The sequence below is a fragment of the Lygodium microphyllum genome, chromosome 11, assembly GCF_053477565.2.
Source record: "Lygodium microphyllum isolate KBCC chromosome 11, Lygodium_microphyllum_v1.1.10, whole genome shotgun sequence".
Taxonomy (NCBI): domain Eukaryota; kingdom Viridiplantae; phylum Streptophyta; class Polypodiopsida; order Schizaeales; family Lygodiaceae; genus Lygodium; species Lygodium microphyllum.
In genome coordinates, this window is record NC_141145.1 from 155,740,543 (window position 1) to 155,758,791 (window position 18,249).

Sequence of the window (18,249 nt, forward strand, 5' to 3'; positions counted from 1 at the left end):
TTTTTCATAGTTTTTTTAAATACAGGGAAAGAGGTTCTAAACCTCTATGGAACTCTCTCTTAAACAAAGAATGACCAATTGACCTTGAGTGATATTAGAGTCAATTGAGAATAATACATTACATATGTCAAAGTTATTGACTTGTCACTTATGTCAAAGTTAGTCTTTGGACAAGCTATAGGATGGTCTAGAACTCAAACATTATGATTCATACATATCATACAAACTTACAAATAAAATTGAAATAAACATGTAAATAGGCTATCTATAATATGGACTGAGTCAAGTTGCAACATCATGATTCTCATTTCAAAACAAATTGACAAAATTTCAAAATCGAGAATGAATCATAATATATAATAAATAACTCATAAATGAGACTAAAGTCGTATGATAATCAACTCTCAAGACAAGAATAAATACTAAATTGATGAAGTCTAATAACTAAACAAAATCACAGAAAAATCAGTCTCTCATCCAAAATCTTGAGCCACAAGTCTTTACACATCATCATTATCATCATGTTTAACATTGCCCAACAATTTTTGTCAAAAAAACTATGTTTTGGGTTCCAACTCAAAAAAAAATCCGCGTTTTTTACACTCAGAAACATTTGGTACTTAAAGAAACGTTTCATAAGTTTCAAACTGAAAGAAACACGTCTTAGCTGCTATGGGAAGAAATATAAGTGGACTATGCCAATAAATTATGGCCAGTATTACCAAAATTGTAGCAATACTATTATCGTCTCCAACACAAGAAAGAAGACTCTGTCAAACCAAGGTAAACATGCATCCTTTCCAATGTTGGAACTTGGCACCAACAGAGTATTGCCAATAGGTGAAACCTGACAGATCCTCATGGAAGTACACAAGACTCACATGTAAGTGTGAGAGCTTGTGCTCCTATAACAAAAACATATCAATCCATCTAGACAACTAAGACCGCACATTCCACTAGAGGATATTGACATTCACGATAGGTTTTGAGAATATTTGCACATTGAACACAACACTAGGGTAAAAGGCCTATTGCGATGTACATTTGATGCTCAAACATAATTATAGCTAATGCAAGCACATTTGCATATCCTACAAACTGCTGTTCTAAATTTTGAGCCTGCAAGATGAAGATCCTTGGTCAGAGATGTGCATATCAGTGATGCAACAGAAATAAGAATCATAAGTCCATGCTTTGTAGAAAATTAAGCAAAAGCCTTCTAGGTTTCACCGAGACCTAATTCTGTTCAGCTAGCATCCTATTTGGAAGCTCTAATCAGCTTATTTTGGACAGAGAAAGCAAGTAATCTCCAGACATTTGAAAGAGAAACAGCTGCACCTGTTGAAGCACTTGGTTTCTCTGTCTTATGGCAGACTTGGAATAAAAATATGTCTTGGTCACTTCTTGACAGTAAAAGCAACTTTATCAGTGCAGCACTCGGTCTTTTATGGTTTCTTCAGCAGACATCTTGATGATAATCTATTGTTAGAATGGCTTACTGGAAGTGGATACAAGTACATGCAGTAGCTTTCCTTGATTTCAGCACTTTTGAGCTCGAAAAGCTGGCAGCTTCTTCTTCTTTTTTGAGTAGACAGACAAAAAACAGCTACCTTTATGCAGATGCCACACTGCAAACATGACTCCAAGAATTCCAAGAAATGCCTGCATGCAAGGAGTCCTTTTTCCACAGCATGAAATGGATCTGCTTGGTAAGAGCATTCAAGGTAGTGGTAAGCATGGGTAACATGATGGTCTGTGCAACTTTGAGACGTACATGAAAGGGCAAAGCGTGGGACTTCCCCAAGGGGTATCCCAGATGTCTGCTAACATTCCTACGGGGTACTACCATACCCTGGCATTCCAACTGAAAATCAGATTCTATATAGCTGATGAGGGAGGATTTTGCAGCATTAATATGGAGTCCAAAAGCATGGTAAAAAAGATTCCAAATATCCAATGCCTTGCAAAGATCATCCCTTTCTGCGTTCAGAATCATGAATGTGTCATCTTCTAATGACTGAGCAATGAAATGCTGTCCAAAAGGAAGGGATAAACAAGTCAAGAGTGACCACCATATGGGATAACATGGTGAGTAGTGGATGGGTCGCCAAAATAGAAAACAAAGGACTCAACGGGCAGCCCTGTCTAACTGAGCATGCAAGAGGAAAAGGCTTAGTGACACCACCATTCAACATAACCCACGAGGAAGCATGAGCATTGATAGTACAATTGAGACATACGTGGGCCAAAACCGATGTATATAAGCTCCGCAACAAAGGACCGGTCCTGATAGTCAAAATTTCTTTTCCATGTGGACAATGGTCGGCGATCTATAACCATATGGCCCTTCGGATGCTAGAGTCTAACCATGTTCAATTGGGCAAGGGAAGGGTGTGTAGACCCCTAATTAATAGAATGTCTTTTCATGTACCCAATATAATGTAGTGTTAATATTAGCTATATTATCCTTAATATATTTCACATGATTGGAGAAGGATATATATCCATCCAACGGTTGGAGCTCTTGTCCAACAATGAATTTCTTGGGCAATACTCCACTACAATGGATGTTCTTACATTCTAGGTTGTCAAGTGTCCACTACAGGTTTGAAAAGGTTATTGATTAATATGATTAAGATGAGAGAAATCTATATGAATGGTAGTTATTGTATTGTCACTTGGTTGATGGCTTAGACGGCAACATATTGGCCTATGCATTGCTCCAATGTTGGACTAGAGGTTGCTTGTACACTTGCATAAAGTGAGAACCCATGAGTCAATAACACTGCATGCAAAAGAAAGAGGAACACCATTATTAGTGAAAGCATGAGTTGCTTCCAATAATCAAGGGAGGTAGAGGGAAGCATCTTGAATAACTTATGCAAAGAGGGGCTGGGCCTCGGGGAAATAACTTGTGCTTTCTCAAGACATCAAACACCCTTTAGGCATGTGCCAAGTGCTCCTCTTGTGATTTGTTGTAAATGAGAATGTCAAAACGAGCAGGAAGGGGTGTAAGATTTTATTCATGAGGCTCTAAAATGTGGCGAGGGTATTAGTCAATCCAAAAGGAATCACTAGAAAATGATAAAGCCCATGATCAGTCCTAAAAGCAGTTTTGATCTCATTACCCTCTCTCATGTGTATCTGATAATAGCCAAAGCGCAGGGGAGTGTGGGGAAGAAGTGCCATCTATCACGAGACATTTGGGAACTATAATATCACCAAATGGATTGAGACCTACTAGTTGGCATATGGATGCATTTGATGAGAATTGCTACTGTGTTGTAGTGTATTGGGTAGTGTTCTCCTCTTATTGAGATTAACCATGCTCTTTACCTTAGTTGTTCAAAAGTGTAACCTTGATGCAACTCTTTTGAAGGGATGAATTATGTATGTACAAAGGATTCGTATCCCGTCTATTTGCCTATTTTGAAGGTGGGCACCATGTTCATACTAGTGGCAGTTTTGAGGGAAATATAGTATATGCATTTTGTATAAGTGAAAGAATATATTTGCATATGGTTAAGGCCAGCAGTTTAATGAAGTGAGTGATCACTTAACCAATACATGTATAGTAACCAAAAACATGTTTTGTCTTGGCAAAATGTGAAACCTCGAAACATGCAAAATGTTTCATGTTGTTTCACGAAACAAGGTCACAAAATGAAAAAGAAAATTGCAAAACAATTTAAAAAAAGTTTTTTTTTTAAATTAAAAAGAACATGTGGTCTATTTTTCTTTTATAGTTTGTATTTGATGCCACCCTCCTTGCATGCCTAATCATCTCTTTCATCTCTTTCTCCATTGTTTCGTTTCATGAAGCAGGGTTGCAAAATGAAAAGGTTTTTTTAAGAGTTTCTTTTATTGAAACATCCCACCACCACCACCACCACCACCACCACCACCACCACCACCACCACCACCACCTTCTCCTCCTCCTCCTCCTCCTCCTCCTCCTCCTCCTCTTGATCTCTTCGTGCGCTTTATCCTCCACCTCTTCCACACACTCCTCTAGGTTCTAGCTTCCCCTCTACCTTGGGCCTCCACCTCAACCAAAACTGCCTTCCTACAAGGTTTTCCACTCATGAGTATCAGTTTCTACTTTCACTTTATATTATGTATTATATGTGTATTGTAGACTATCCCTTTTGATTTGTGATTCATGAACGGCAATTTCTAAATCAATAGGTGAAATGGATGTTTTGGTTTTAGGCTTTTGACTTTTGACTCCAAGATCTAGGTGGAATGAACATTTTCATTTTATGGATATGTTTTCTTCCTCTAATAATGCTATACATGATCTATTTTTCTTCCTCTAGTATTATCAATACATAGTAGTTTTAATTTTTATAAACAATACTTTTTGAAACCTCCAAACCTCAAGGTAGTTCGAAATGAAATGCAAAACAAAACCTTGAAATCTTGAAACACGAAAGAGGACTAAGCGTTTCTAGTGACTATGAATGCATGTGCTTAAGGATATGGAATTATCAATAGGCGAGATTAAATGTGGGGGCTTATGATCTTGATAAGGGATGCTAGTGTAAAAGCTTGTGGAGGGTTGTTGATCATCCATCTCAAGACTTTTGGGAATTATATGTTGGATTTGACTCACGCCTACACACACAAAGAAGTGTGAGTGATCCGTAATAGGATACTGGGGTACTTTTTACTCTCCGTAAGAGAGGGTTTTTCTCCCTAGTCACATTATTCTCTACTTGTGTGTTTATCTTACATAGTTCGGTTACTTTTCCACACTTTACACACTTTCGGGTGTGAACACACCTTAAGGCACTTACACAATCCTAAGGCCTAAGGGTTGTACTTTGTACTTGATTCACACACTTTGAATCTATCGTGTGTCGAGCTATGTCTACACTCTCACTCTCTCTATTGTCTACACTGTGTGTTGAGTTGATAGTTGTCATCTCCATCTTCAACATTTGGTATCAGAGCTAAAGGTTCGCCAAGCTTCTCATCAATCCAGCTCAAGGTTCAATTAGGTAGTAGCTCCCATGCCAGCTGCAACAGTAGACACAACTTCGACTGTAGCTCTATCGCATAGCCACCTTGCCCAGCAAGGTGCATTGCCTATAGCTTGGCCCTTTAGCAGCAGTTGTTGCGTTGCATGCCCTATGGCCATCGTTTTGTAGTGGCCGCCACCCAAGAGTTGCCACCCATTTCTCCATGTGTGCCGCCCCTTGTTCACCGAATATTGGTATCAAAATGCATATATGTATGTACATTGACATAGAGTGTAGATTTAATTTCAAGGTGTCACTTTGATCATACCATTCACATGAAATAGAATGAAAAGAACAATATAAGAATACTCAGAATTTAGCAAAAATAAGTCTCACAATCAGAGTGCCATTGTAGTGGCACGGAACTTAGTGTTTCATGCACACACAAAAATATAGAGATACATTGTCACTTTGTTAGATAGAGGCTACATGTAGGAGATACCAGCCTTGTCTACTGTCCTACCAACAACAATGTGGAAGACATCTTCACTAAAGCTCTTCCTCGTGACAAATTTGAAGCATTTCGTAATGCTTTACATTTGATCTCCTTTGGTGGATGATCCTTGTATGTCGATCACTTTTCACTCCAAGGGGGTTTGTTGGGTTTGACTTATGCCTACACTCACAAAAGAGTATTGGTGATCTGTAGTAGGACATTGGGGTAATTTTTACTCTCTATAAGAGAGGTTTCTTCCCCCAGTCACATTATTCTCTATTTGTGTGTTCATGTTACATAGTTTGGAAACTTACCGCACTTTACACACTTTCAAGTGTGAATGCACCTTAAGGCACTTACACAACCCCAAGCTCTAAGGGTTGTACTTTGTACTTGATTTACACACTTTGAATCTATTGTGTGTCGAGTTATGTCTACACTCTCACTCTCTTTACTGTCTACACTGTGTGTTGAGTCGATAGTTGCCATCTCCATCTTTAACATTATAATGTTACCGAAATAGGTTTAGTCATACTTGTTGGCATATGGATGCGTTTGATGAGAATTGCTAATATAGTGTAGCCTATTGGTTAGAGTCCTATTATTGAGATTAATTAGGCTCTTCATGTTATCGAAGAGAAGAGGAGACTACCTCTTCTATTTAATCATTATTTGAGATCAGAGATTACCAGATAGATACAATTACCTCCAAAACCTGGATTGGTCTCTTCTCTAGAGGGGATATCCTTCTAGCAATTATTGCATCTAGCAGAGATAGAACATTCACTTTCACGGTTGAGGAGGATCGTTGCCTCTAGCGAGAGGATCTTGACCTCATAGCATTTAGTGGTTGCTTTAGGCAAAGGATCAAGGTAGCAATACACTTTGAGAGGAAGTGGTACATAGACCCAGACCTAACCACTTGTCTTGTAGATGGATGAAGATAATGAGCATATGAGAGGTGGCCTCTGCAGAGACTTTAGTGGGATCCGATGTCCGATGAAAGAAAAAATACATATAATATTAAGTCTATGCTCAATGTTTGGACTTATAAATTAAAACATAAACTTAGAGATTCAAGTCAAAAGTGCAAAAGAGAGTTGAAACAAGACTCAAGAGTGTACTATGTAGCATGAATAATGAAACCAACAACTTTTTTATGAGCCAGATGTGCAATCTCATACAAAAAGTGCACAAAAATGGATTGAGATAAAAGGCATCATTCATGGCTCAATCCGAATCAAGATACATGATTACTTTAGGTGCTCATATCACTCTCGGCATTGAAGGTGGAAGCATCCTTGTCACCGCTTGAGGAGCCATCACCCTCCTCAACAAAATCACCCTCACTAATGACATTGCCCTCGTCATCATTCTCTAAGCTCTACGTGAGAGGTAGTGATAGGTATGTCCTCCTGGGCCGAATTAGGAGAACTTCTCGAGCCACTCCCACGCCTTGTGTACCATCTAAGGGCCCCACAAGCATCACGGGCAGCTGATGTGGATGTCGAAGTGGAAGTTCCATTGCTATCGGCGCAAGGGCGAAAAACAACACGGGCATGCCGTGCAGGAGTGCAAGAGACCCACCGGTCTATCTCCTCGAGCTCCAAGTAAAGCTGCCTAAAGATTTGCTCCTCCTCCAAGTCTCTCTCGCAAGTCACACTTTTAAATGCACTAGCAGAGAGCTTGAGTGAATCCACATCTATCTATACATTTAAATAATGAAGAACTTAGATTAAACAAATGAAACTTCTTTAAATATATTTCATAATCTATGAATAAAGTTATGAACTAAAAAGTATAAAAATTAGATATACAATATCTGTCTTGCTATAGACATCTCATGCATGTTACGTAGTATGCGTAAATTGGAGTGACAATAAATTAGTCGCTCCAATTGTTGTGTGCTAAGCTTGTTATGAATTTTGGTGTGCACGAGGGAATAGGCAGATCAATTCCTCTCACATGCACTCGGCGAACAATCCTAAACCATGTGAAGAAAAAGTAAGTTTAAAGTAACTAGAATTAAATGAAAAAAGAGAATAGATTTTCAAACCTGTGCAAAAATGTGTAAGGCCACTCTTTGGAGGAGAGGCAATTGATAGCCAAATGACTCCCACAAAAAAAGAGGCTTCACCAACGATTCCCACTTTCAACAAATGGTAAATGCGAAAGCGGTGCCCCTTTGATCGCTGTAATTAATGAGCTCTTGGAGAAAGGCACCATGGTGCTATTCCGCCAAAGCCTTGGAAGAAAGGCATCACGATCGGCAAGGACATTGGCATCCATAAAGAGAGAGGGTTTTTTGAAGACAGGATGCAAGAGTGCCACAAACCCATGTATGGGTTGCTTCATCCACTCCCATATTTTCTTTGTCAAAAAGAGAATGTCATCTCTTTTAGGAGTGGTATCCAAGATATCACTACAGTAGGTGTAAGATAATAAAGATTTAGAGAAGAAGATTTAGAGGTGAAATTTGAAAAGAAAGTGTGAGACAAATGAAATATAGATTCTAAAACTAAAAAGAAGCACGAATCATTTTTTTAAAAAAAACAATACCATGAAGAAGAGACCTCCCCATCCAAGATGGTTGATGATTGTATCTCCTCCCTCTCATCCGCCATAAGATGATAGAGGAGGCCAATAGTAGCCCCCTCCATGTCCGTCATGCGAAGCACCTTGTAGATGGAAGTGACGGCAATGATAATATCCCTCACATCCATCCAAAATTCCTTCTTTAAGCAAAGCCTTTGAATGGCCTTTGCTTCCACTTGGCTTGATGTGGACTTCCTTTCAAGCCATTCCTTAAACTCATCTGACACAACCTTTTTTTGTAGCTTGTTGCGAACGCCAGAGATGCTCGAGGAGAAGCCACATGGCCGCAAACCGAGTCTTCAAGGGCTTGTTCAACTCCAAGTCCGAGTACGAGCAATATATTGCAAGAACTCGGACTTTGGAGCTGACAAAGCCAACGATTGTGTAAGCATCGTTGACAAACTCTAACTTGCCTATATCTTCCATAAGAAGATCTAGACAGTGCGTAGTGCATGGCGTCCATACTATGGATGGAAACTCGGCCTCAAGTTTCCGCCCCATGGATGCACAATTCGAGGCGGCGTCCGTGACAACTTGCACCACATTTTGCAGCCCAACCTACAAGATTATACACAATGAAATTAGAATAAATTTGGGAGATTAAAAGAAGAGATTACAAAATAATGGATTTAGAAGCATTACCTCAATGATAGCTTGCCGTATGTGCCGATGCATGAATGAGCCCGTGGTTCTCCTTTCCCTTGTGTCCGCATCCACTGCTCGTAGGAAGTATGTGCCAAGTGGACAAGAGACGAGGATGTTGATGATCCCTCTTTTTTTTCGGTCACTCCATCCATCGGATAGGATAGAGAATCCATACTTCACCCAACCGGCACGCACAGGCTCAAGGGACTTATCAATCCTCTCTCTCTCCTCATCAAGTTTCTTGTTGCGCATGTCATTGTACGTAACACCGTACCATCCCTTGCATGGACCAACGGGGGCAATGGCTTTCACCATCCGCTTCCATCGATCCACTTTGAGAATATGGAAAGAGAGATTGCACTTAATTATGGTGCGTGCAATCTCTATTTCCACTTGCCTTTGCCTCTCCTTGGGAAAGGAGAGAAGACCAGAAACTTGCCCCGTTGCTTGGGCAAGAGTGGCTTGTCTCTTGGGCATAGGTGCACCACTCGAATGGCTTTTTCTAGATGGAATGGAAGAGGCTCCTTCAACGGAGGAAACCGAGACAGTTGGAGAGGGATCATCTTCCGCATCCGAGACCCCATGATCGGGAGAGATCACCTCCTCATTTGCCCTTGAAAGGCCTTTCTGTCGCTTCAATGGCAAGTATTTCCGACGATAATCTTCATAGACATCGTCGGGAATACCGGGGCATGGTGTGGCTTGCCCTCCTAATTTGCAAAGGTGGATGAGAAGGCGAGTGACGGATGAGATTTGGACCTTTGGGCAATACTTGCATTGCCACTTGCAAGCGTTGGATTTCTCCTTCACTCGTTCGAAGTAGGCACAATGCAAGCGAAAAGCCTCATGGAGAGGGGGTGTCATTGATGATGTATAGAGAGAGCCTAGAGGGTCACGGGTGGAGGGTGAGATGATTGAAGAAAGGAGTGGAAAGAGTAGAGAGCTTGATGGAGTAGAGAGCTTGAGGGAGTAGAGAGAGGCTATAGCTTGATGGAGGAGGAGGTTGGAAGGGTTGAGAGGTTAAGGGAGGACTTGAGGAGAGAGCTTGAGAGAGTAGGAAGGATGGAGAGCTTGAGAGGAGTAGGAGGGGTGGAGAACTTGAAAGGATGAATGAGATGGTGGGGGAGGGGAGATTTTATAGAAAGGGAGAGTGCTTTGGGTTTTAGGGTTGGCCTTTGGTTGGGGGGGGGGGGGGGGAGAGGAAAGGAGGGAGAGTTTTTAAACTTGTTAGTTTAAATCTTTAATCTTTAATCTTTTCTCTTGAGTCTTTGTGAGAAAGAAAGAAAAGATAGAGAGAAAGAAAAGAAAGAAATAAAAGAATAGAGAGAAAGAAAAAAAGAATAGAGAAGATTCAAGAAAGAAAAGAAGAAAAAGAAAGGTGAGAAAGAAAAGAAGAAAAGAAACGTAAGAAAGAAAGCTAAGAAAGAAAGAAGAAAAGAAAGGTAAGAACGATGAGAAAAGCGGTAAAAAAAAGTGACCGTTTACAACTTTATTGGCCGCAAGGCCCAGGCGTACGGGAGTTAGGACTCGCGTGCGGCGTAATGGTCACGGCAGGGCGCAATCGGATGGGTCCGGACGGGACCGGACATAGCGGACGGGATAGGACGGGTCGTATGGGTCGACCCGTCCGTTGGACATGGACAACCTTGGCATAGAGGGGGAATCTTAGATGAGTTTCTACACGACTTTTGGAGGTGGCTACATGATAGCTTCAAGCCTAGGAAGATATTTCTCTTTCTATGGCTTGTAGCCCCTAGGAGTTTAGCACTTGGCACTTGGCTTGGATATGGCAGGGACCCAACAGCATGCATATGATGTGGTGAGCTAGAGGAGACATAGAGACATTGCCTATGGGACTGCCCTAGAGCCTAGGAGGTTTGGAGGAGAGCTCTTAGGATAGTATTTCATGGCACTGCAGGGTTCATGGTGGTGACATGGGGGACTGTAGCTTGGGTGACGGATAGAGGTCCAGTGTACTGCTATGAGGACATTCAGGGGAGCTTTTATTTTCTCATCATTGGACAGCATTTTAGCAGGATCCCTACCCCAAATTACTCACAAACACAGTGGACTTAGGGGCATCGTCATTGATGGGATCTAATTTCCAGCATTATATCTTGGTTCATATGGACTGGGGGATGTAGTTAGGTCATTGATCTTCAGGATATATCCACTGGGGCATCTTTATCGAGGATTTGGTCAAAGATAGTCCTCTCTCCTTGCGACATGGGAGAGGATGCAAGGCAACTGTAAGAGGATGAGGAAGAAAAGAGAGGCTTTCCTGCAGATTTGGGATTCAGACACCTTTCATACTATCCCTCAGATGGTCTGGAATTTCAACCCACCAGATTGGTTGCTCACACAACCGTCGTATTTTTGATGTAGTTACTCTTCACAGAGTTCCTTCTTGTACTTTGTATTTACCTCAAGGGGGGTTTTTCTTCGAGGCGTTATTAACAGAATTCTCTTTTCTTGGAAAAAAAACCATGCTCTTCATGTTAGTTGTTCAAAGGTGCAACCTCAATGCAAGTCTTTTGGGGGGGATGAATTATATATGTACAAATGATTCATATACCATCTTTTTGCCTATTTTGAAGGTGGGCATCATGTTCATACTAGTGGCAGTTTGGTGGGAGATACAGTACATGCATTTTGTGTAAGTGGAAGAATATATCTGCACATGGTTAAGGCCAGTGGTTAATAAAGTGAGTGATCACTTAACATATTACTATTAATGTATGTGACTGAAGATATGGATATTCAATAAGGTGAGATTAAATGTGGGAGCTTATGATCTTTATAAGAGATACTTGTGCAAAAGCCTGCTGAATCTTGCTGATCATTCTTTCACAGAAGAGGATAAGGACGTCTGTTCATTTTACTTTTTATAATTTAAGCTATGCATGCAGGTAAACTTACTATACAAGAGGTCAGAAAGGCATTAAGGAAATTAGACATTGATCTGAATGCAACAGAGCTGACAACTCTATCAAAAGCTTTCGATAGTGACCTTGATGGTAAGGAGTGTACCTTTCATTTTAATGACAGGGATTGTGACTAACCAAGAGCAGTAACTACGTTTGATTTCTAGAAATTTGAACCAAGACGTCATGATATTTGAGATCTATAGGCATAATTGCACATCCTTAGTTAAGGGGAATAGACTTCTTGAAAAATCTGTTGGAAGCAAGAAAAAACAGTGGTTAACCACATCCATGTAAGATGAGCCTATGTCACCAACATGGCAGCTAATATGCGAGGTTTGCTGCAGTGAGCATTTTAAAGTAGTTGCATGAAAGAAAGGACTCAGATCCCAAGAATACATGGTCCCTTTGTGCCCATCTGGTCCATAAAGTCCCAAAATCTAACACAATAGGAGGAACTTGGAAGTGTTTGGAAAGTGTGAGTGAAAACTTGCCAAATAACTAGAAGGATGCCAACTATGAGTATAAATGTGATATATACTTGCTTACATAGATTATACAAGAGTACCCTGGTGAGTGGACAATTTTAAAGGAAATGTGGGCTCTCTTTAGGATTGTCACTTCTCAAATAGTGAGATTAATCAATGCAACGTGTTGCTAACTTTTGTCCACTTGATAATTCTCCAGTCATAAATCTCTAAAGAAATAGCTTTTGTTTCAAAGGAGAATGTTTTTCCAGATTTTCTTTGGTTTAATTTCCATTAGTAATAGTGACTTTTCCAAATGCCAAAGATAATCAGTATGCTTACCTATGCAAGATGGAGGTAAGATCTACCTATAACGTTAATTGTTGACATTGATTCTAGAGAAAGGAAATTGGGAATGTTATCTTGGAGTTTTCAATCCTAAAACCTTATGTTTGTCATGTCAATGGTTCTAAAGAAAGGGCATGACCAAATTCCTCCCTTACAATAGAGAGAGAGAGAGTATATTAATGTCTCTAAAAGGCCAATGTGGCCTATGAGACCAAAGCAATACATACAATGATGGTGTGTTTCTCATCCGGAACGAGAAAAGATGAAAAACATGCCTATAAGACTAAAAAAATGAGTGTGTCCTATAAAAGGGAAACATGTCAATGATCTAAAAGTGAAAGTAGAAAAAGGAAAACTCTCCATCAATGAGATGTTTGTCCTCTAGGAGGTGTATCTCTGCATGGCTGAGGCGTCTCGGCATCTGTCTCCTGTGGCGCTCAATGATGGCTTTAATTTGTCTGTGGTGTGGATGTCTAGGTCTTCGTCCGAGTGGCGATCTTCATATAGTAGCAAAAGTAAGTTAGTTTCAAGGCTAATCTTGAAGTATCCCATCATCGAGGGGAATCAACCAACACTTTAAAAGCAATTTGCCCATGATGCTGAGTCTTGGAGGAATAGGGCTTATTTGCATTTTTAGAAGTTGAGCGTGGGTATTGGCGGTCCCATGTTGTATTACCTTACCCTTCCTATCAAATGCAAGATGGGCAAGTGGATCCCATGATCCCTCAGCATGCGATCGCAAATGTGCTAGCGGCTTAGAACCAAAAGGAGCCATAATAGGAGCATTTGGTACATCTGGAGACTCATCCTTTTGACACACATATGTACGGAAGGAATCTTGGCCTCCTCCAGCTCATTGCTCAATAGCAACCTTCTTGCCTTTTTTATTCTGAACATCAAGCCATCCTAATTCATCATGAATCGACAATAACACAGGCTGCTAGCCCTTAGCCCTCTGGTTGTCTAGATTGGCGATAAATGAATGGTGTGTTAACCATCAATTATGATTAGTACTTGCACCCTTCATTTTTGGGCATTCAGCCTGAAGTGGCCAAGCTTGCCCCACATGAGAAACATTACCCATCTAAGGTGCCCCATTTAAGTTTCAACCACAATGGATGCATACCAGAGCAATTAAAATTCAACCAATTGGGCCTCTTTCCCACAGTGTCTCATGGCATGCACAATCGATTTCTATTCGCCGCCCTCATAATTGGAGATACCAAAACAGTGCCAGTGGTTGCCATTGCATCCTGTAAGAGAGGTCAATAAACTGTCAGGCAATTTTCAACCTCAACCCATACTAGGCATTCTTAATTGAGTTAATGTTGAAAATCAGCCATGGGTCTCCATGGCACCACATGCACCATCTGTCTATCAAAAAGAGAGGGCAACTTGCCCAATAGATCATCTTGATGCTGCACGAATTTCAGCATGACCTCATAGATGGGATCTCACCTAGCTAGATACTAGGCGGACATGGTTAGCACCATGTGTAGGAGCTAGTGACAAAGATGGCTTTCTATTGAGAGCATCTTTCGATACTAAAAGTGATCGTTTTATTGTTTGCTTGAGATATATGTATATCCATCTCTCACATGGGATTAGACGCACTGTTGGTTAGCTGCGCACCTCTTCACATCAGCTAGAGATTGAGACTGGTAGATATAGAGTGCATATGCTAGACATGCCAGTTAGAGCCAAAGACAAAGGAGCACTACATTTGCCGTTGCCTAGCATACTATGAGATCCGTGGCCTATTTCATTGCCTATTTAGAGACGGATATGGCCCACTGTCTAGAATCATGGATTTTATTGATCAGTAATGACTTGGCCTCTTCCCCCTCGAGATACGGCAGCTTTGTAACATGTTCCTTAGGAGTACAATAGCTCCAAGACATTGTGGCCCCATCCAGAGGCAACTCACAGATTTGCTTGCGAGGGAGACCCAAAAGGCCTGTAGCTACAGCCTCAATCCACACAAGAGACTTTGACAGAGTTCACTCAAAGACGGGTACTGACTGATGGAGCATTCCAGCTTGGTCAATCCAGACATTCCAGGCCCCCACACATATGCCATTTGCATCTTCATAGGTAGATACATGAGATTATTGCCCAAGCTAAAGCTATAGGCACTCTATACCCCTACGAGATTGTATCAACTAGAGCCCTCTTTACTAGGTAGAGCTCTCTATTTTACATGTCACTTTGTTTTCTTTTAGTTCACTTACTTTTGTACTAAATGTTTTGGTTCAAACAGTTGTATCATCATATACATGATTGTAACTCGTGGTCTCATAGTTCATTTTGGCCTTCTATGTGCGCATGCGTGCATGCGCGCGCGCGCGCGCGCACACACACACACACACACACACACACACACGCACGAAGATGGGATGGGCTTATAGTTGAACTCTTTGTTCGATAATTGGGATAAACTTAGTCATGTTTAGTTGTGGATGATACACACACACACACACACACACACACACGCACGAAGATGGGATGGGCTTATAGTTGAACTCTTTGTTCGATAATTGGGATAAACTTAGTCATGTTTAGTTGTGGATGATACATGAGACTATTTGCAATGGCTTACACCTAGGGCAATATGTTTTTGTGCCTCAAACAAATCATGGCTAGTATTGCAAATGTTTGCATGGGCATTGAATATGCTAAGTATACTGATCACGGTGTCCTTTTATGATGGGATATTGAGAAGGCATTTGATACTGTTAGACAGCACTTTACTGCTGATCTTATGAATCGCTAGGATTTGGGCCACAATTCAGGCATTTATTTATTGGTCATATGACACGGCTGTTCTCCATCTTTGCTTTTTGAAACCTTATCCTCTTCCTGGAATTCGGGTTGACATGTTCGAAGAGGATGTCCTTCCCGTGCATAGCTGTATGCAATTGCAACTCATCCAACACTTCTTTACATGGATAAGCCTGGCTCTCAAAATGAATAGCATGGCCTTGACATTCCTAGACTACATTGTTTGTGACTCGGGCAATGCAGACGATTTCTTCTTCTTTGCAATACAGGGTTAGATGATTGTCTGCATTGGAGTTATATCCTTGTGGCAGGGCTAGGGTTCAATTAACAAATCTAAATTGTTGCCATTAAAAGAATGTGATTGGCATTGAGTATTATGGCCTATTGTAGTGCTGCCTTCTGATCAAATTGTACACCATTTGGGTTATCCAGATTCTATGAGCTATAAGCCATATAAAGAGAGATAAGTTGATAGGCCTAAAGCTGTCATCCAATCTCCTCCCTAAATCTTCCAAGAAAGATCTTGAGATATCCTGTCTGTTCCAGTGATGAGTGGCTGTTTGGTCTGCTTTAATCCTGGTCTCATGTATCCTCACGAGTGTGCTCACGCACATGTGCACACACAAAGCGCCAAAAATGCATAGCTGTCTACACTTTTTAATGTGATTGTGGTTGAAAACATTCTTAATGAGTTTATGACTTTTATTTCACAGGTTTTATTGAGTATCAGAAGCTTCTGCGGGTTTCTGCCTGTCGTGAGAACAAAAAGCATCGAAAATCAGACCATTTAGATTCACATGTTGTCGCTCTTTCCCTGAACCAGTGGATAGATAGGCCATGGCCTGGTGCTTCTGTGAAGAGCGCTGAAAGAGTTGGAATGCAGTGTGAACAAAAATTGAAGTGTGTTGATGCAACTACAGCTGCTGAGCCACAGGTCACAGATATTTCTGTCAAGACGGCTGAATCAATGAACAAGACTAGTGGTCCAGAGAGCTGTTCTGTGCACATGGACAGCCGAGAAATAGAAAGGACAAACCGGATGAATATACTTTGCTTGTCAGACAGATCAAACGATACAAGAGGACCACAGACTTGTTCTCCACAGAGATTAGAATACAAGCTCCCTCTTCCATTTGGTGGGTCATTTTGGCCAGATGAAAAGAACCTGCAAGCTCAACATAGGCCAGGACTGTATTTTTCCCTTCCTCAGGACTACAAAGAACCACCGCAGAGCCTAATCAGGCCATTGTCCGATGATGAGAAAACTTGGGAAAAGAAGGTTGGAGGAACTTTGTTCACAGGAGAAGGAAATGTTGTCAGCCATGGTTCGTACATGACTGGGTATGACTGGTCAAGGCCATCTACTGCGAGGCTTCAAACTAGGAAAGGAAGACCACAAAGCCTTCCTGATTTTTGTTTCTTACCAGATGTAGAAATGCAGTGCCAGTTGCTGTCAACTGCCAGGAGTGAGAATTACTCTACTAGCTTGAAGTCATGCGGAACCCCCAAAGACCAGCGACGACCAATGTCAGCATCTGTGGCACAGAATGGTCAGAGACCATTGTCTGCATCCATGCACTGCGCCAAAGGTACACGCTTCTCTTCTCCAAGATCTGTTCTTACGTCCCCAGCATCATCAAGGTCACCATGGTCGCCATGGTCTGGATTTTCCGGCCATGAATCCACACCTAGAACTCGAGACCTTTCGGGAGGAAGCATTTCTGCTCGAGAATCCCTTGCAAGCAAGAGCCATGCTGACAAGGTGGCTCACAAGCTGCAGTCTCTTCAAAAAGCAGATGCTGCAGCAGTGAGGGCCTTGTTATAATGTCGACCAAATATGCTAGCTCCCCGGACGGCTTGCCCAGGATGATTGTGCATGACCAGCGTAAGTCTTGCAATGATGTCAACGATACTCATGGCAAAAGATAAGCAGTACGAAAGCTTGTATGACCATTTTTGTAGTTTTTGAGAAGCTCGTATTTGAAATTGCTAGTGTTTATTGATATGAGAGAGAGAGAGAGAGAGAGAGAGAGAGAGAGAGTGTGTGTGTGTGGTCCTCTAAAGGTGCACATGATAAGAGACACGCATCAAGATTCTAGTTACAATTTACTTCAGTTTACCATTGGCACCAAAAGAAAAACAACTACAAAAGCTATAGAAGTTGCTAAATACATCATGATCCTAAGCAACTCAATGCTTCGGCTTTTTGAACTCCTCTATGATGGTTTTGCCACCTCAGTAAACTTACACATTTGCCCTCTCTTCTAGACATTTACATATTGGCGAGCTCACTTGGTCATGCTTTGAGTTGTAATGGTATAAGCTCATCTATGATCCATATTTTGTTTTAATCACTTCAATACTTTACGTTCTATTTCCAAACTCCAAAGTTGCTTCTCTTTGCTTGATGATTTTCTATGGTATCATCCATGTGAATCCTTTTTCTTCCAAAATTGCCTTAGTTTGGTAGCTTGGATGACTCTTTAACGTCCTTGGTGGTCTTCATCATCAAATTTCTATTGTGTTTCTTCATGCCATTTGTTAGGAAGGACTTTGCCGTATGCATGAAATGTGACTTTTTGCAATGTAACTTCAAAAGATAGTTCAACATACCTTGCATAATTGCCTCCTTTCTTGTTTCAATTTCCTTTTGTACTTGCTCTTGCACTTTGGTTGTCATTTCCTTGACTTTATCTTCAATCTTCTTATTAATTGCAATCGCCAATGTTCTTAAACTTTTTTCTAACTTTGCCAACAATGTAAGCCCTTTAACAAACAAGACTTTCGAAACCAGAGTCTTTACTTCCAAGGTACAAATTGGTTGATGCATGTATTCCTCCCATGGGCTTGGCTCTCAATTAGAGAGAGAGAGAGAGAGAGAGTACACATTTATTCTTTGAGAAACTATTTTAAGTAGGTAAAGTAAACTCCATAATTATCATTTAATGACCCATTTGGCCTAAGGTTGAGGGGTTTGAAGTAAACTCCATAATCATTGTTAAAAAACTTGTTTTACCTAGGGTTAAGAG

The 18,249-nt window shown here is 41.0% G+C and overlaps 1 protein-coding gene and 1 pseudogene across 5 annotated transcripts in view; one reads left to right on the top strand and one right to left on the bottom strand.

Moving 5' to 3' along the window:
* LOC148029565 (uncharacterized) overlaps positions 1–17,492 on the top strand; it is a 136,507-nt gene extending 119,015 nt beyond the window's left edge. For 4 of the 5 annotated variants that reach the window (XM_087688434.1, XM_087688436.1, XM_087688433.1 and 1 more), the window contains 2 exons: positions 11,610–11,717; positions 15,934–17,492. In XM_087688434.1, the coding sequence (XP_087544560.1) occupies positions 11,610–11,717; positions 15,934–17,045 (1,220 nt within the window). In that variant the 3' untranslated portion in view covers positions 17,046–17,492. The remainder of the gene's footprint in view (positions 1–11,609; positions 11,718–15,933) is intronic. The other variant, XM_087688435.1, reaches the window with a different exon arrangement.
* Positions 7,162–9,658, bottom strand: LOC148029566 (uncharacterized; annotated as a pseudogene).
* Positions 17,493–18,249: the final 757 nt, after the last annotated feature.